This window comes from Falco naumanni, chromosome 5, assembly GCF_017639655.2.
Source record: "Falco naumanni isolate bFalNau1 chromosome 5, bFalNau1.pat, whole genome shotgun sequence".
NCBI lineage: Eukaryota > Metazoa > Chordata > Aves > Falconiformes > Falconidae > Falco > Falco naumanni.
In genome coordinates this window covers 33,680,476-33,700,141 of record NC_054058.1, presented here as the reverse complement: position 1 = coordinate 33,700,141, position 19,666 = coordinate 33,680,476, and the positions used below count along the sequence as shown (strand labels likewise).

Genomic DNA, 19,666 nt, shown 5'->3' with positions numbered 1-19,666 from the left:
TGGGGACGTGTCAGTAACCACCGCAAATCACGATGGACCCCCCAGCCTTGCCCCCAGTCCCAGGTACTGTTCTCCCCCGGGTGCCATGAACCTGAACGGGTGAGGCAGCAGGGAAAAGCCCCGATGCCATCTGCGGTGCTCGGTGGCAGGTCCCCCGTTCAGAGAGGTCCCCAAACGGTCAGTGCCCCTTACAGCGACATTCTGGGTGACCAGCGCTAGTGGGAACAGTATAGCTTGCCTGCAAACTGAGTGAGTTTAAGGAGAAGTGTTTGCTGAGAAACACTAAATACTAGTAGCAACAACAGCTGCAGAAAGCACAGTGCATGCCAGAAATTAAGGACAATACTCCAAACATTAAAAAACACAATTATATTGTAAGTACAGTACAAAAAAGTTTCTTTGTATAATTGTGACATAATCTGGATCAAACAGCAAGGAAATAACAAAAATATAAAAACTGCTAAGTCTTGCCAAAGTTTTCCCTCTAGTACCAAATACCACAAGATACAGATTATACAAAGTGTACAAATTTTAATAAAAATATAATACACCAGGGCTGTGTGTGTTTTTCACTCTTCAAGAGTTTTCCATTGTACAGACAACAAAGCTAAAGCTGATCCCCTTCTGTTCCTTAGAGAGCAGGTCTACCCCTTCACCACAACGGTCTCCATTGCAAAGGGCTGGAAAGAGACACTTATTTTATGCTCTTCCCAATAGCGGGTGTTTTAGTACAGGCCAGAATCCGAAGTGGGATCGGACTCCCTCCCTCCTGGGCCCCTCCCAATTCCAGGCTCACTGGGATTAGTCATACACTGTTAAAACATGTATGCTCTGGTGTGAGGGCTTGGGTCGAGAACACGTACCTTCTGCCTCCTCCACTAACTGGCTGAGAAAACCAAAGACAGCACTGTGAAAAGCTCCGTAAGAGATGACCTACCTTGTACAGGCACAGCTGGGGAATATAAGAGGACACCTGCACCTGTGAGGACATCCTGCACACCTAAAGATTTAATTTAAATCTTATTTGGGGCTCAGCCACAATAAGGGATGGCTCAATTTCAACTGCCCTGAAAAACAGAAGGCAGATTTCAGACTGGCAGTAAAAAAAAGCGCTCTTCCATCTTTTTAAAGCTCTTACATTATGAGGCTGGAAAGACTGGAGTCAAATTGTATTTCAGTTGTTCTACCTACCGTCACAAGATAGCCTGTATTCTACAAACATGTAAGATCTTTCTGGTGTTTCCCCATGCAGTGCCAATGCTTACTACTACACATACAGCTGATTCCTGCAAGAAGTGGGGTGAGGCAAACGATTCATATTTTCTACACACTATTGGTGGAGGGAGGCATTTTTGCTTTTAAATTATGTATATATATATATATATACACACGCAGAGAAATATACAGGATAAATTAAAATCTGTTACAGATATTGGTAGAAGTTAAATACATATGATAGGAACACCACATACACGGACATAGAGACACACAAAAGCCTTTATGAGAAAGTGTTCTCTTGCGGCTCCTCTTCTAGAGGAGTAGAAAACCAAACACCAAGTATGTGGCTGGAAGGAAGGAGAATCGGTCCAATCAACCCACATGTGCCTTACTCAGCCATAACTGCTTCAAACTGGTCATTAATCACTGCCTCGCAGCAGCACCATGGCTCTTTCAATACGGCTGGTGAAAGGGATGGGGGATGAACAATCTCAGAAACCAAAGTTGTCTGTGTCTGTTCACAAAACAGATGCAAAATGGGCAGAAGCAATCCAAGTTTTTCCCATCTGCTTCCACGCTTTTCTCCATCGAAGCAGGCTGACTGTGCTCTGGAAAAATCAGCAGGAGGTTCGTTCTCTCAAGCCAATGCAGCTGGTTGATACATCATGCTAATGGCAATTTGGGTGCAAGTCCGCAAGAAAAGATTAAATTTGTTGTCGTCTTCCACTTTACTTCAAATGCCAGCTACCAGACCAGCCAGCTGACGCTGAAAACTTTCAGTTACTACTGACTGAAGAGGGGGGGGGGGTTGACCAAGAGGCAAAGACCTCTGTATCTTTGATCAGCTATCCAGTTTTCCCCTCAAGCAGTAGATTTTAAACTGAAGAACAGCTAGAAATAAGGCTGGTGAAGAGTTCAGTTCTATTCCTTGGTCCAAAACATATTATCATCTCTACCTACCCATAGAATATCAGAATACTTTAGGTTGGAAGGGATATCAGGAGGTCATCTGGTCCACCCCCCTGCTTAAATAAAGTCCAACTAGAGCAGGCTGCTCATTCAGTTTCTAAATATCATCAAGGATGGAGAGTCAAGTACCTCTCTGGGCCACCTGTTTCAATGACCCCTCTCATGGTGATGCTTTTTATATCGCGAAGTCCATTCTCTGGCTGCTTCCCCCACTAAAGGATGTGTGTGAATTTAAGGCCAGTATCTCAAAAGCTTTCTGAATTCTTCTTACAAAATACTTTAAGATTGGAGGACATTTAACCCACCAACACAAAGGGGTTTTCTCAGCTTAACTTCACAACTTTTCATAAAATAGAAGCCAAATTGTTACAATCCTATGTATATACTATACAGATAGAAAACTTTAAAACCCTACACACGGAGCCCTTTGGGAGCACCGGCATAGTGCATATGTACACAAGTCAGCTATGCAGAGGTTGAGTACATTCCAGGATCCTTTCCCATCAAAGTCCAGGCATGATGTAGGCGATGTTGTCTAGTGTGTTTGACTGGGAAAAGAAATTTAGTATTTTTAATTTTGGTTAATGACTCAAAATCCTTAAAAAATGACACAGATGAGGGTACTAAGCACATTCACTTGTCTTACAAGTTATCATATGATGAGACAACCAAATGTGCCTAGTCATCATCACCACTGCTAGGCTTATTTTCACATTTTTGGAAATGTAAATTAACTAAAAATAAAGGTAGTCTCAGTATTTGTAAGCACCTGGAAACAATGAAAATGCTTGAGGCTTTCCTCATGTGACCTCCTCCTTATGAACCCCACACTCTTATCTCTGATTTTAAAACAAGCACATTGACCATATCACATTAACCATGGGAAAAACTAGTGATGAAGGACTTCAGCAAAGTGATCTATGCTGTAGCATATAAAAAAAAAATTACTTTACACCCAAAAGTCCTTTATGAAATTCTATAGTGTAAAAGTAAAGAGAAAATCTTTCAAACACACTATTTCACTAATAGGGTGTCAGATGGGAAAAAGTGCCTTCCAATTTTCCTTGCAAAACATAACAGAATTCTGACAGTAAGAGTCCTTCTCTTGCAGATCAGAAAACAAGACAGTATATTATCTGTATGTTCTTCAAATGCACTATTTCAGTAGGCTCAAGCCTGTGGCTGGGTGGCTGAAGAAGGCCTTAGATACACCATCTTTTAATTGCTGAAGACAGAGGAGCTGGAGCTGTACCACTTGAGATTCTCGAATTTAACAGTGCCACCTACTGACTGAAAAGATAAATTGCATGCGTGCAACACGCAACACAACCACTGACAGTTTTATCCACGCCATGGCACACCGCTGTCGTGATCTCTCTTGTGGTAAAAACCAGAGTAATTTATTTATTATCCAGTCTCAATACAATACTGGTTTTCAGAAGAGAAGGGTAAGTGCCTTAATCCACTTAAAGCTCCATTGCTTCTTATAACAGAAAGTTGATTAAGTTTCCAATATACACACCATTAGTCATGTAGTGTCATTGCTCCAAACGCACTTGGCAAGCAAGAGGGAAAAAAAGTATACCATGTTTTTCCATGGCTTAGGGTGGGAACACCCCACTGACTCAGCTTTTGCATAGAGAGCCAGTTTGTGCGAGCTCAGAGCCCAAGCTGTCAACTTTGTTGTTAATAGTCTGTTCTCTGAATCAATGTTTGGGCTGCCCTATTATACCATGCTAACTCCTATCCCATTTTTCTTGTTCTCTCTGACAGATTTGTTTTTAATCTCTTAACTTTTGCAGACTGTATATTTATTTTTCATTTCTGCTCCACTCCTTTGCTGCTTTATTCATGTCTCCTGTTGGAGGTATAACTCCTGATTCCTTTTATGCTGCTGCCACCTTAATTTATGTCCACACCACGCTACATGGATACCACAAGCTGCTGCTAAATCGGGGCTCAATATTAAGTGTAGTTTAAAGCGGAAAATAACCTGTAGTTATGTAGCTCCTTAAAACAGAGACTATTTTTCTTCCCTTGGAGAAGGTTACAGCCACATGTAAAAGGCCCTACTCAATCACATCAGGAATCCCAAGATCACAAGTTATTTTTTATGCTACTAAAGAAAAAACAGATTGTGTGATACACAGCAGCTAGAAGGCGGTTTTTATTTTTATGGAAAATTAGACCTTTAAAAAACACTGCTATGTGTACAGGTGCTTTTATTTGATTCAGATGGATTTATTCAATCACTAAACCTGCACACTGCAATCAATGCTACAAACACTAGGTCAACCTCTACTGGGAGGAAAAATGTTGCACAGTATCATACAACAGCAACATCTGAAATAAATTCAAGAAATATTCCTCTATAGAAATGCATGACCGTAACAATTTTCTGATTGCATTGGAATTATAATCACATCGTAAGAGTGATGAATCAAAAAACTCTAGCTGGACTTTACTGAAATTAACAGTGCTAGAATGGAAATAATCACAAGGAACTCACCAAAACGTGCTTAGGGCAGCCATTCAACTCAGGTAGTTGTGTGGTCAGACATGCTAATGGACCCAAAGCACAGATGATTGAATCCAGAAGTACTGACAAACTTCCTGAAACAGCCACCATTCCCTGCAAGTACGGAAAAAAAAGTAGGGTAGGAAATTATTAGTAATTCCTACCTTAGGAATTAAAAAATTCCACTAATTAGTAGTGGAATTAGTAGTGGAAATTATGGTTCTTTCACAAGTGTATTGGTTCTCATGCGGATACAGGATCTTCACTCTGGAGCTCCTCTAGTCCACTTTCATTATTTACAGTAACAAAACCATGCCATGCACTTCACAGACAGACTGCTGGCTCAAAAAATTTAAGAATTCAGTAGGCAACATACTGGTGTAGGAAAACAGCAGGGGACAACAGAAAAGGTCAGAAAGTTGTCAGCTGTATAAAACAATTCCACCATTTTTTTGTAATGTAATTTCTTTGCCATTTTGTACCATCTATTTTGTTAACTACTTGAGTCCTAAAGACAATAGTTATTTTATCATTGAAGTCTAAAGACATGCTAAGCCCATAACTAATGTTTTAGTCATTGATATACTTTCAGGAAAGGGAATTTGTTTCTGTAAAGGGCGAGATTTTACTCCAGTTGTTCCTCTGAAGAATGACTTCAGTCATACCAGAAACAAAACTCAAGAACATTTATTTTACTACTCATAAAACAAGCAAGCATAGTAGGATGAGATGATCACACTAGCCATAAAATTCAATGATATCATTTCAGCCAAATACATATTCACCTTACAGGCTGGGCTGAGTTCTGAAAGTGTGTGTGTGTACATGTGTATGGATGCATAGAATCACTATCATCTAACAGCAGGAAAACATTAAAAAATGACATTTTCTACATTACTAGGTGAATTGAAACAATAGTAGCCCCTATCCAAAGCACTGGCAATATGATACTTCCAGAAAACAGGGCACACAAGAAACATCTTGGTAAAGGCTCATGGTTTTCTTAGAATGTGCGAGATGGCAATAGAAACTGAGCCACAGACTGGCAAAGATAGCAAGGAAGCACCAGATCCGAGGTGAACATACAGTAAGACTGAAGAGTCTGTTAAACTAAGAATTGCCTTCAAGGACCTAGAGCTGTGAAGGACCTTCTTCTTTGATGCCTACTGTTTACTAAGAAACAAGGCTTTTTATTTCCCTGAGAACAGCAATGCATCAAAGAAACAGGACACACCATCTCTGATTTCTCAATCCTAACAGAAAAGCATTGGTTTTAAGTAAAATAAAATAATAATCCCCCCCAATCCTGTGTGTAGATTACATCGCATCACTGTGAGATCGAGGGTTAGACTCACCTCTGTTTCCTGCAGTCTGTGTCCAATAAGGCTCAGAGATTCACCCAGCAGCTGTAAATGTGCAGCTACATCAATAGGATCTGTCTCAGGGACTTTGGCTGGTGAGGAAGACACCACCACAGTGCTGGTGGGGGACTTCTTATGAGGGGAAATCACCCCTGTTGGAGAAGCTGGAAACACACAAATTAATTTGATATTCTCTTCTTTCATTCTTTTACTTACTAGCCTATTTACTCAGTAAAGTTCAAATCTCAAAGGCATGAGATACTTAAATAGTTCTGTGGACCTGGTCCTGTGATCTCTGGAGTCAAAGCTTGGCTTCTACATGTACAAAACATCTCCCTCAGCTGAATGTAATTTGGGAGGATTTGGTTTGGGAGATATGATAGAATTTTCCTCTAGCAGCAAACTAACCCCACTTGAACATCCGTGTTGCCTCTTCTTATTTTACATTTCACATGGGGTAATGGCTTTAAGCTGAAAGCGGGTAACTTTAGATTAGATGTAACAAAGAAATTCTTCGCTATGAGGGTAGTGAGGCACTGGAACAGGTTGCCCAGAGAAGCTGTGGATGTCCCATCCCTAGAAGTGTTCAAGGCCAGGCTGGATGGGGCTTTGAGCAACCTGGTCTACTGGAAGGTGTCCCTGCCCATGGTTGGAACTAGCTGATCTTTAAGGTTCCTTCCAACCCAACCCATTCTATGATTCTATGATTTCAATCCGTAAGCTGCTAAAAACAGTACCATTCTACAAAGCAGACAAGGAAATATTTTTGAAAAATGCTGACATCATTCTCACTCTCACAGAAAAATTGTTTTTGAGTAATATGATTTGATGTCAAGCCTTGTAAGCAAGCAGGTAGGTGTGTGAAGCAGGAAAGGACCTTTGTTGCTTACCCCACAGGCAACACTGTCTTCCCTGTCCAAGAAAAAAAAGACCACAGCAAATAAAGTACAACAATTACCTTTTATTTTTGGTGCACCATCTGAAGATGATGCCTTTCTCTTCACAGTGGTGGCCTCTGCTTTATTCTGTTTGTGTTGGAGATACTGAGCTTTCTGTTTCCATATCTGCAGTTACCATGGCATGAAAAGAGAGGTTCATAACATTAGGTAATTCTGTTACCTGGTGCCAGGACCTGGAGGCAGAATGATGTTATGCAGCTAACTGGTGAAGCAATACCATGAGAAGAAACTGGATCACATGAGCAAAATTTCCATACATTCCACCTTTACATACTTCAGGGACATAAGTAGCACTTTTTAAGGTATGGTGGCAATGCTGCCAACACATTCTGACCTAAGCACTTAGTTTACAGAAATGATTTTACAAAACCATCTCACACACACTCACCAGTTTATCCTTCTCGGGTAGCTGCTTCCATACTTCTGCCAGTTTTTTACTTAGTTCTCCAAAATCTGGCAGAAGGAAAGAAGAAAAACGTTTAAAACAAATGAAATCATAAAATCATGGAGAGAACACAGGAAATTTCCTAGCCCATACATACACTTTTAAGAAGCTACCCATTCCACAACTGGAACTCTCCACACTGTCCTGAAAATGATTGCCAGTGTGCATTCCTGTTACTGTTTAAGATGGAAAAAAACCCTGATACCAGGAATATAAAGTCACATGTACATACAGCAACAAAGGCAAGTCTTTAAATAAAGAATGCTGGGACGGTAACACAATGAAGGTAACTATGGAAAGAAAGAGCTAGCAATTCTTTGGTATCCAGATTCACAACTTGGTTAAAATGCAATGGAATCAAATAATGAAATCCACTCCTGTCCTCTCTGCCACCTCTTATTCAAAGAAAACCGGCCAATTCTTTGCATTCTATCAAAATTAAGATGGTATGAAAAAGAGATGATATGTTCTGCTAATTAATCTGACTGGTGTATAATCAAGAGAAGAGAAGGCTAGATTATTCTCTCACCTATTCCAGGGTGCTCAGACACAATAGTTGTACGATATTCCTTACAGAACACTTGATAGGCAGACATATTTTTCTTCTTTGGCTAGTTAGAAGAAGAAAAGGAAACAAAGATTTTTAATTATGATGAGACCTACTTGAACTTAGCAAGAATCTGGCATTTATTGAAGACTTAAAGATGTGGTGCTCAGACCAGGAACTAAAAAAGCAGTGTTTTACATGTTCTGGCTGAATTTAGTGTTTATGAAAGCACAGGAACCAGCTAGATCCAGTCTTAGCACAAGGCTTATCTTGCAACAACTCTATCAATGCATTTAATTCATAAGTTACAACAACCTGCTATTCTAAATCTAGGATCGACACACAACTCTGTTAGTATACTTCAGTTTTAAAACTTAAAAATAACAAAAAAAATATCTGCTATACTATTCAGAGTTCCTATTATAAATCTGTCAAAACAATTCAGTCCTCAACTTAATGTTTTGCTCCATTCCTTGCATCCTTACAGAACACTTCAAATTGGCAGGAAAATAGACAGTGGAAGTACACTGACAGCAGAGGCATAAGCAATGGCTAAGCTATGATCAGAGAAAACTTACCAAACAGAATACAATAATGGCTGAACAAATTGGGCTACATCTGCCCACTGCCTGACACAAAGCAACTCTTGTCTATTTGAACATACAGAAACTGGTTTTCCCCATTTATATACTTACATAGCTGCAGTTATATCACCTGTAAACTCATTCATATGCTAGCTACCACTTTTCCTACTCATATTTTTATACACTAGCCATGGAAAACTGAATTTATGCGTGCTGGACAAAACTGGGCATGTGATAGTCTATAAGAATTAGAATTTCACTTGAACAGAGGAGTAAATGTGTAAATACCTTCACTTCTCAGGTTAGAGCTTGATTCCTTTTAACAGGAACTGTGATGATGATCTACATCACTAGTCCAAAAGTCTGCCTGGCAACAGCTAAAACCAGTTACCTTAGAAAATGGTGCAGTTGTGCATGGTACATAACCTGCACCAAGCAAATTAAGCACAACTTTTTCAAAGAACCTCTATCAGCTAAGGACTTCCTGTGCCAAAAAACCAGAATGATATATGTTCCTTTTGCTACAAACAGAAATCACAGTGGCTTACACATTTTTCCAAACATGCTTCAGTGAAACCATTGATTCTGGTATTAGTTGTTCTTCTGTTTCAATTTAACATGCCTTTGTAATGGAGTGCCTAATTCACCACCACCCGCCACCCTCCAAAATTCTCCCTCCAATTTTTCCTTACTTTTTCTCTGTCTTTTTCCTTTTCCATTTCTTTTTCCTTTTCTCTTTCTCTTTCCTTTTCCTTTTCTCTTTCTCTTTCTTTTTCCTTTTCCTTTTCTCTTTCTCTTTCCTTTTCCTTTTCTCTTTCCTTTTCCTTTTCTCTTTCTCTTTCCTTTTCCTTTTCTCTTTCTCTTTCTTTTTCCTTTTCTCTTTCTCTTTCTTTTTCCTTTTCTCTTTCCTTTTCCTTTTCCCTTTCCCATTTCTCAGCTTTGTCCTTCTCCTTGTCTTCCTTTTTCCTCCTCTTCTCACCTTGACCATCTGAATGAAAAACAGCAGGAGGAGGTGGAGGAAGAACATAGGGGGTACTGGGAGGAGGTGGTGGCGACACTGTTACTTCTGCTAATGCCACAGGAGCGTGCCCAGAACTCTTTTTAGACTTAGAGTGCCTCTTCTCTCTGTGTTTCTCCTTGTCTTTTTTTTTCTTACTTTTTTTTGACTTCTTCTTCTTTTTGATTTCCCGGTAGGAGTCATCTATCACTAGCTCTCCAGCTTCCAACTCCCCACCAGAAGAGGAACCAGATTCTGGTGGTGCCTCCACACCTGAAATCTCATACTCACTCCCATGGCCCTCTGAAAAAAGGGAGGTGTCAGCACCAAGACCCTCAGAAGGTGGATGTGAGTCTGAAGGTGTTTTGTGCTTCTTCCGGGATGACTTCAGGAAGCTCTGCAGTTCATGACCCAGCAGGAATGAGCCTTGCTCATCTCGAGCCGATTTCTTTGAAGATTTCTTTGCAGCTGCTGGTGCTGAAGAGTAGGAGAAAGAATCATCATCTGCTGCACTACTTTTCTCTTTCGGTGAAAGGATGAGCTTCATCTTCAAGCCATCAGGTTCACGCAGAGTAAGTGTCTCTGTGTTCACGTAGAGAGGTTTCATTTTTTTAGATTTGTGGAAGCTGCCATCGTCCACCGAGTGCTCCCCACTGCTCCCACTCAGCTTTTTCTTGGGGTGCTCCTTTTTGCTTTCTGAATGACCAGAGGAAGAATAAGATGATTTTTCTGAGGTCTTCTTTGAAGACTTTGAGCTTGTGGCCAAAGGTGAGGTGATAGCCTTGAGTAAATCCATGGTTGTATCAGCTGAGGATGGGCTAGAAACTGCTTTTTTCTTCTTCTTTGATGGTAGATCCAAAGGCGAAACACCTGGAAAAGATCAAGAAAAATGTACATCAAGATGATTCCCTTAAAGACAGCATTATGCTAGCCCAAAGAAGCGAAGTAGAAATTCTGCAAGATTTATGATTACAGCTAATAGATTTACCTCCTGGCTTAAACAGAAGAGCTCTGAAGCTTGTAGCCAGCTCAGCAAAGCCTTACTGATACAGTTTAGGAGCTGTAATGCCTGAGCTGGTCAACCAATTTAAGGCAGGAAGACAGAGCAGGAAAGTTCTTGAAGTTTTATCAAACCCTGTATTCTGTTGTGAAATAACATATTTTGATGAAAATGTACCTTACTGAGCCTGAAATTACACCTCAAGTGCAAGGTTTTCATGCCATTTTTAGCCAAGGTGAGATCAATGAATTGAAAGTACAAGCTTTTTCATTCTGAAAACAGATTTTGATGAAATTTCAGCTTGGCTTCCTCTTTTCACTGGGCCAAAAATAAATCTTACACCTGTTAAGCTTTTATGAACAGAACTGTCATTTTCTGGTCAGCTTATTAATTGTGAGAATAATGTTTCTGTATTTAAACTGAACCCAAAACCATTAATTTCTCACCCTGATGCCTTCTACTTTTATAAATTCAGAGAAAGTAATACTATCTGCAAGTAAAGTTACAGCTTGTAACGCAACAGGGGAAAAAGAAATGCAAATATCGAAAGGAAAGGCATGAGTTAGAAAACTACAAGTTGTCAATGAAAAGGGAGTGGAAAACGTCTACCCCCAACAATGGCAACTTGTTATGCTAGACCTTAAAATTCTCCCTAATCTTCTGCTGTCTTGTGCTGATCAGCATCAGGTTTCTGATTACTTGTCCTAAGACAGGCTGATGTGCTCCTCCCCCATAAACCGCTAACAACAAAGCTCGATGACACTCTTTAGCAGTGTTCTTTCCTTAAAGTCATCATCTGTTAGCACCTTCCCCTGCTTGATTGCTACCTTACCTCTGTAGCAGAACTCATCGGAGGAGTGCTTTCTCTTCTTTTTGTGAGGCTCTGTCCCCGGAAAAAGCTCACTGTCCTACAATAAGAAGAAAAAAGTTGCTGACAAACAACAGGGAAATAATATGAGATTCACATGGACTACTGACATAGATAATAATTTGCAGGAGATATTAAGAGTTATTTGTATTGCTGTAACATCAAAGAGCCCTAGGTATGAACCAGGATCATTATTCTAGGCACCAAAACAAGCAAAGGAAACATACTCTGTCCCCAAAAGTCCACAGTGTAGGTTTAAGGTAAGAGGTAAAAAGCATGGTACAGATAAGTGGGAGAATACAAAAATATGGTATTAGTCAGGATTGGTTTCAGCACATCAGCCACCTAACTGGCGTCAAGCTTTCTTGTAGGCACTGCAGCCAGACAGGGCTATAAGGTAACTGAAAGACAGATCTCTATAGGGAGCTCCCCCCAAGTGAGAGAAGCAATACACAAGAAAACTTGAGAAAGCATATTTGAAAGTGTTAAGAAATGGGCAATGAAAGCCAGCACGTGGAGATCAGCTGATGAGTTAATAAAAGACATCTACCTCTTAATAAAGCTAAGAGATAACTAAGCATGCATAGGCTGGCAAGCCTTGAAAATGAAGGCAAGCAGTTCATGTTTAATATGCTGAAAAAGATAAAAGAAGTGACAGGAGGTGTAGAGAGGTGACAATTAAAATGATGGGCCAAAAAACTGTCCTTAATATGTCATGTCACCCAATTATTATTTGTCTTTTGACCAACTTATGGTCTGAAAATGAAGATCTTCTACAGAATTCCATCTGCATGGTAGAAGAAAATTCTAAATTTAAGCTAGAACTTCTTTCCAGATTAAAAAAACCCTAAAATAATCACAAGATTTTTATCAAATTAAAAAAAAGATTCAAAGATAATCACCTTTGAGCTACAGCAGAAATTTTAGCTCAAAGAGGATAATTTTGAAGAAACTTAAGTTGTCACTACGTGATTTCAGAGTTAAGGCCCCACAGAGGTGAATAGGGCAAGTCCATACCTCTCAAGAGCTATCGTTTCAGGCTTTCTGCAGAATCAGGAAGATAACAATGCATCAGTTAACATTATATTCATCCTTTGCTGGCTATTTATACAACCATAAATTCTAAAAAAATGTTTTTTGTGTACCTATAAAGTTATTCATGTTATCTTATGACTTGCAAGGTTCTACATAAAGACTAGGACAGCACTCTACTACCATATTTTATGAAGCCAGAAACATCAGAATCAGTTGTAATTGGGATTGACCCCGTCCTTTTCCCCAGAAAGGTTACAGAACAATACTGGACACTACTAGCTGCTCTTGCAGTCTTCTATGTGCATTTCTACATAAAAAAGAACAACAAACCCATCCGTCCCAGTTCATCACTAGCCTTCCACATTTCCTTACACTTTCAACCTTTTCTCTGTGGACTTCCTGACCTGGGTTGCTATCTTGTCTTCCTCTTGCAGCTGATCCTTGTGAGAACGCTTTTTCTCTCGCTGTATCCTGCCAGTTGCCAGCCACGCGTCATCAACACTTCGGTCACTCTCTAGGAACTCTTAAGATTTATGTGAAATGGGAAAAAAGGGAGAAATGAAATACCCCATTAAGGAGTGATAGACATGTGGGCTATGCACAAAATAAGGTAACAGGAGATGCTGGCACAGTGATGCACAAAACCCAAGAAGCACAGGGGCCTAAAAGATAACAATATGTACTCTGACCACAGGGATGGGCTCAGTGCTCTAATGCTGTAACACAATCACTCAAGATTTCATTTCTAACCCCTGTATTTCTTCCTGAAGACAACTGGACCTAGAAATATTACCATGACTAAAGATACCCTTATCCCTGGTCTCCTGTTCCATTGACCTAGCAGGGAAAAGAAAGGCTGCAGTGGCAGTTTCCAATCAAGGTGTTTGCATTAGGAAACACCACCCATTTCTCTCAAGTTCTAAGCCCAGCACTTTACACCTGGAAGTCAAGGGCTTGGGATCCTCCAGCAACTCGGCCAGGTTAAATTTAAGGGCTCCATGACATACTAGCTTCCTTTCCCACTCTGACTGCATGGCCTGGCAAGGGCTGCAGAGGGTACCCTTTGTTTTTTGGCAACTCCCTCTGAGATTATGAAGCAGTCATACCTTCTTTCTTCTTGGAGTCATCATAAGCCATGGTGGTCCTGCAGGAGCCTGAGAATGTGTTGCCACGTCTGGGCTCCTTCCCCCGTTCCCATCTACAGGAAAAGGTCTGAGAAACAGAGAATGAAAATAACCCTCCCATAAAGAAGAATCACGATGTAAAATGGGAAATTTCCTCTGAATCAAGTGAAGATTCTCTGGAAGACAGTGGGAAAGGAAAGGAGTCTACCTTCTGGTCAGTTCATGCTCACTCTTCAGGCTTGACAGAATTTTTTTTTTTAATTAAATTGGAGGTAGTTGTTCTATTATTTTAAAGATATAGAAGACCACCCCTCTTCACTGTAAAATCTCCAAATCACTGAAGCATTTTATTTACAAAAATAGGAAGGGGTGAGAAGATAGCAGAGTTTGATTTTCACGACACACAAAACAGCACCCAAACTTGTGTCAAAGCCATTTATCAGGAGCCACTGTAGTAAAGAGTGGAATGTTTAAAGAGAGATTTCAAACCCTTGAATCTCAGACAATGTGAAGGAAAAGAAGGAACCAGGCAGAAATCATTGTACTACAAGAGAATCATTTCAAATATTTTTAATTAAAAGATTGCACATTTTGTAATGAAGGTGTGCATCCTTCTGATGTGTTTCCCAACACTACCACTGCAGCCATTCTGAATGCCAGCCTGGGAGAGGGAATGGAAGAAAGCACTCCTTTTTGCTAGGCCTTCTGCAGAACCTCAATACCTGTCAGCTCCCAGGTTTCAGGCCTCCTCTACTTGAATAATTCTGTTCCACAGCTGCTCGCATACAGCAGGGCACTGCCCTTATGGAACAGGTGCACCCTGGCTCTCTCAGAGTAAACAGCTTTTATTCTTCAGTCAGTGACCGGCTTAACATGAAAAGATCAACCTTTTGCTCATAAGCAATTAAACCAACTGCATCTACCCGATTTTGTGTGTTTGCGCACACACATGTAAGCATTCAACCACAAAGATCATGCAGTTTATCCATTCTTGCTGACACTGTAATCTTGCCACACTGAAGTTACATTAGAATACCTTTGACAGCAGGGAACTTGCGCTTGTACATCCCTGGATGTACCTCAATTTTGTAAATAATTGACTGAGGCTGAGGATGTGCAACATATTTATCTGATAGTGGTTACTCACATGAAACAAGTCCCAACTAAATCAAGCATGCAGGTACACAGCAGATGTTTCTGTTTAAATTCATAGGAATACACGTTACTTCTTCAGGTTTCAGGAAACCATCCACCACAAAACGTTTTAATTTGGTATCCTGACCACTATATGTTGTTGGTAGCAAGCGCCACAACTTGTAGACAGAATTTGTGTAGACACATAAGATCACTGCATATGTATACACACTAGAGCACTGCACTTTGCAATAAAAAAGAGCATCTTGCCATTTGTGTGTTCACAATTTTGAACTGGATCTTGTCAACATTTCATGATGTTCAGTTGTTGTATGGACTTCAGTGGCAACACATGTGATACTAAAGCACTGTGCCCAAGAGTGTAAGGGCCTAATCTAAACACTGCTCAGCAAAATAAAGCTGAAGACAGTCACCGATGACTTGAAGAAACTAGTATTTGTCTATAGCTATGTGTGTAACTTTTACTCTCTTTTAAAATCTTATCTGCTTGACAGGTATAAAGATTGGTAGATAACTCCCAAAGGGGCCTCCAACCTACACCTCTAACTCTGCAAATACAAAGCATATCCTTAACTAGTGCCATCCTATAATTCCTAACCAGGTTCCCCTGCCTCAAATTCTTTGGTTTCAGCAGTAATCGCAGGGGTTGGGTGGAACAGATCTCTCTTCACGTCTCCCATTCCATAACACACACGCCTGCGGGATCAAGACCGAGCGTTGCTCTTCTGCAGCCCCACGGACTCCACAGGGACCCCCACACCTCGGTCCCCCAGGGGAGGCCGCACCCCATGGCGGCGGACCGCGGGGCTGGAAGCGGAGGGGCGGCGGCGGCTCGGGCCGGGCCCTCTCCCCGTTTCCCGCCGGCGCTCCCAGCGACCTGGCCGAGCCGCGGGGGCTGCCAGGCCCTGACGGGAATTCCGCGCACGGCGGAGGGAGAAAACGTCAGCGCCGGCCCCGGGCCGGCCCTCCCTTGCCCCCCGCCCCACACGTGTACGCCAGCACCCTCAGGGCCCGGGGACGTCAGGACTCTCCCGCCGCCGCCGTTTGAAGCGGGCTCGGCTGCCCCGCTCCCGCCCGTGCGCCTTCTCACCCCAGCGGACTCCGGCCTCACTCCAGCCCACGGCTCCACCCCTGCAGGAGGCCCGAGCGTGCCCCGGCAGCGGGGCCCCCCAGCGGCGACAGGGCCAGGTGGCCGGCTGGTGTCGAGCGGCGGGGTGGGGAAGGCGCCTCACTCTGCACCGCCGCTTCCCGCCGCGCCACCGCCGCCCGCGGCCGCCATCTTGAAAAAGGAGACAAGGTACGCCCGCCCGGCGACGGGGCCAGGGGCGGCCAGTCGAGCACCTCCAACGTGGCACCCGCAGGGTGGGGGAGAGGGAGGGGTGAAGGATTACCGAGCGCATCGATAGCCGAGCGGGGCGGGGCGCGCCGTGCGGCGGGGCCTGAGCGGAGCCGCCGCGTCCGGCACCCGCCACGCGTTTATCCTTTCCCGCCGTGGCCCGCCGCTGCTGGCACGGGCGGCATTCGGAATACCGTGCGCTGGGCCGCGGGGCCTAGCCCGGTGCCCCGCTGGTGCGAGCGCACGGGCCCAGGGCTGGGGCCGGGGCGGCCTGGGAGCTGGGCCACCCGCCGTGCCCCCAGGCACCCACCGTGGTTCCTCGGGTGCCCCCCGGAGGCACGAGTGGGCCGCGCACCGCGGCCCCGAGCGCCCGGGGCGGAGCCGGTGCCCGCCTTGCCCTGCTGGGCACAGGGTGGGCCTGCGGTGCTGGCGGGGCGTACCTCCCACCCCTCAGCCTCCCTGGCGGGGACAGGCCTGAGCTGGCCGGGCTGGCAGCGCGGGTTAGCTGCTGGCTGCTTGTGCCTGCTGCGCTGGCTCAATGGGAACGGGTGAAATCCTGTTACGAAGCGGTTACTGGGCCAGCACGTTGATGAGGTAGGCTTCGCATGACTCATCTGGTTGCCTGAGGAACAGCGGGCGCTGCATAGGTGGAGAGTGGGGACCAGCTGGAGCAGAGAAGCGTGTCTGAGCAGCGCTCTGGGGCTGCTGCCTGTGAAGGCGTCGTGCAATCCTCACACCCTTTCCAATCAGCTTTCCAAAGGTGGCGATCAAATGAAAGGCAAATCACCCCCTGCATCTTCTAAAGGGCTCACTCATAAGTGCAAAGGATTCAAGATGGAGGTAATAAAGCTCAAGAAACAGCCAGGTCAGAAAAGTCTTTTCCCCACCAGTTTAGCCTTTCCTCACTCTGACTGCTCAAGAGGTCCCTGTTTGACAAACCTCATTTAACTCTTACCTTAAATCCCATCATCTCCACTGGTGCAGGAATCTTCTTTTTATTTAGATGTCAGCAGACACTCACATGACTCTCTGTCAGAGGCTGTTCATAGTCACATGCTGCCTACAGACTACAGTTCCCAGCCATGCCTGAGGTTAAACCTGACACATCACAGACATTCTGGTCTCAGCCCTTACAGATCTCCCTTCTGGTCCTGCTGATGCTTTTGTGTCCTAACAAGTACATAATGGTGACAATAATTATTTGTGGTACAGTAGGGCCTAGAGGAATTAGAAGCAGATAGAAGCCTATGCCCTTTATGCTGTGTGAAAGTATAGTTTGATCCAAAGTGAGCGGTACAGCCCCTATGCACAGATTGATGTCTGCAAGTCCAGCAGCTTTAACGCATCAGAGTAAAAACCTGCTAGCCCTTAGGCTGAGCACAAGGCCTGTACAGATGTTCTCATGAATGTATATGCCTGCTGCTGGTGAAACTGTCTAAAATCATTATTTGATTTTAGTTGAATAAGTGCCTCTGCAAATTCATGACCAGGACTGTGGTTGGTTGACCCTGGCTGGATGCCAGGTGCCCACCAAAGCTGCTCAGTCACTCCCCTCCTCAGCTGGACAGTGGAGAGAAAATACAATGAAAGGCCCATGGGTGGAGAGAAGGACAGGGAGATCACTCAGCAATTCCTGTTACAGGCAAAACAGACTTGACTTGGGGAAAAATTAATTTATTACCAATCAAATCAGAGTAGGGTAATGAGAAAATAAAAACAAATCTTAAAATACCTTCTTCTCACCCCTCTCTTTTTCCCAGGCTCCTGATTATCTCTGCCTCCTCCCCTCAGTGGCACGGGGGATGGGGAATGGGGGTTGTGGTCGGTTCATCACATGTATCTGCTGCTTGTCCTCTTCAGAGGGAGGACCCCTCCCACTCTTCCCCTGCTCCAGCATGTGGTCCCTCCCACAGGAGGCAGTTCTTCACAATTCTCTAATGTGAGTCCTTCCCATGGGCTGTAGCTATTCATGAACTGCTCCAGCATGGGTCCCTCGCACAGGGTGCAGTCCTTCAGGAGCAAACTGCTGCAGCGTGGGTCCCTGTGGGGTCTCAAGCCCTGCCAGCAAACCGGCTCCAGCCCGGACTCCTCTCTGCACGGGTCTACAGGTCCTGCCGGGAGCCAGCATCAAGTATGGGCTTCCCACAGGGTCCCAGCCTCCTTTGGGCATCCACCTGCTCAAGTGCAGGTTCCTCTATGGGCTGCAGGTGGGTATCTGCTCCACTGTGGACTTCATGGGCTGCAGGGGCACAGCCTGCTTCGCTGTGGCCTTTGCCACAGGCTGCATGTGAATCTGGAGCACATCCTCCCCACCTTCTTCACTGACCCTGGTGTCTGCAGAGTTGTTGCTCTCACTTATTCTCACTCTCTCTGGCTACAATTCCTGTTGCACAGGTTTTTTTCCCCTTCTTAAAAATGCTACCCCAGAGGTGCTACTACCCTGCCTATCACTGATGGGCTCAGCCTTGGCCAGTGACAGGTCTGTCTTGGAGCCGGCTGGCATTGGTCTGTCAGACATAGGGGAAGCCACCCCTATAGCCCTGCTGCTACCAAAACCTTGCCATGCAAACCTACAACAAGGACCTTGCCAGAGTTGAACCCACTGAGACCTGCTCTTTAGCTCTGATTATTGATATTTCATGGGGTCCCAGCAGTGGATCCATACCCCATTTGGCAGTGCACAGTACAACAAAAACACAGCTCCTGTCACCAGAATTTTACAGTCTTCATCTTTCTTGCTCATATTACAAACTATATGGAAACATGAGTTAACTCCTGGGAGCACTCAGCCTACAGGTCAGGTGGAGGTGGAATGGGAGCAAGTCAGGATAAGCCATTAGCATGGTTGGGAAAGACTAGGTGCAGCCTGAAGGAACACGGATATAGATTACTTTGAAAACTGAAAGCCTAAATTAGCCTGGCATTTGATGGCAAATATTTGATAAAGATAGCTAGTAAATGTGTAGGGATGGTATGTTTAATATTCTGTACCCTAGAATGAGAAAGGATTCTAGTTCCCCTGCAGTTTAATGTTTTTACTGCTAGGTGGCTTGTAGGCATTGGAGTGTGTCAGTGATTGTGTGTGGAGGAGAGAGAAAGAATTTGCAGGTGGATTTGCAAAAGTGAGACTATAGCAAGATACTTTGATTTAAAGCCACTGAAGCACCAATCATTCAGACTTCCCCTGGTGAGATCTATCCATGCTCCTTTCCTCCTACAGAACAACGACAACAGCAACAATACTAATACTAATAATAGTAACTGTAGTAGTAACAATAACATGTAGCCCCTCCTACTGCACTTCTCATCAGCGCAGAAATTCTCAGAAAAATTTCAGTCATTCTTATTCTTTAGAGCTAATAAAGGGAACCAACGAGCAGAAGCCACTGGCATTTATTGGGTGCTTTCAAACAACTTAGCCTTTCCCTTTTCTAGAAAATCCAGGGATCCCTTTAATGTGTACACCTAGATTATACAGGTCAGGTGGGGAAAATGTCAGGATGCTGATAGCACATTTAGGAGAGTCACAACCCCTTCAAATCCTTAACAC

At 43.6% G+C, this 19,666-nt stretch overlaps 1 protein-coding gene across 7 annotated transcripts; it reads right to left on the bottom strand.

Moving 5' to 3' along the window:
• Positions 1-354: 354 nt before the first annotated feature.
• HMGXB4 (HMG-box containing 4) lies at positions 355-17,093 on the bottom strand. Of its 7 annotated transcripts, none has more exons than XM_040595488.1 (11): positions 17,072-17,093; positions 12,906-13,024; positions 12,484-12,510; positions 11,431-11,506; positions 9,294-10,468; positions 8,000-8,081; positions 7,414-7,478; positions 7,025-7,130; positions 6,061-6,230; positions 4,697-4,819; positions 355-2,735 (listed from the first exon to the last, which is right to left on the bottom strand). In XM_040595488.1, exons 5-11 carry the CDS (start codon positions 10,392-10,394, stop codon positions 2,691-2,693), a joined length of 1,692 nt encoding a protein of 563 aa, XP_040451422.1. In that variant the 5' UTR covers positions 10,395-10,468; positions 11,431-11,506; positions 12,484-12,510; positions 12,906-13,024; positions 17,072-17,093; the 3' UTR covers positions 355-2,690. The 7 variants fall into 7 exon arrangements, with proteins under 7 accessions (XP_040451422.1, XP_040451424.1, XP_040451420.1 ...); XM_040595490.1 differs by lacking the exons at positions 12,484-12,510; positions 17,072-17,093 and adding exons at positions 13,608-13,713; positions 15,871-16,005; XM_040595486.1 differs by lacking the exons at positions 12,484-12,510; positions 17,072-17,093 and adding an exon at positions 15,871-16,091.
• Positions 17,094-19,666: the final 2,573 nt, after the last annotated feature.

Coding starts and splice junctions, on each gene's coding strand:
- HMGXB4 (XM_040595487.1), bottom strand. CDS start 13,746: ATGGGAGGGTTATTTTCATTCTCTGTTTCTCAGACCTTTTCCTGTAGA. Junction 10,469..11,430: donor CGATGAGTTCTGCTACAGAG/GTAAGGTAGCAA, acceptor GATCTTTTCCAG/GTGTTTCGCCTTTGGATCTA. Junction 2,736..4,696: donor GCTGCCCTAAGCACGTTTTG/GTGAGTTCCTTG, acceptor TTCTTTTCCCAG/TCAAACACACTAGACAACAT.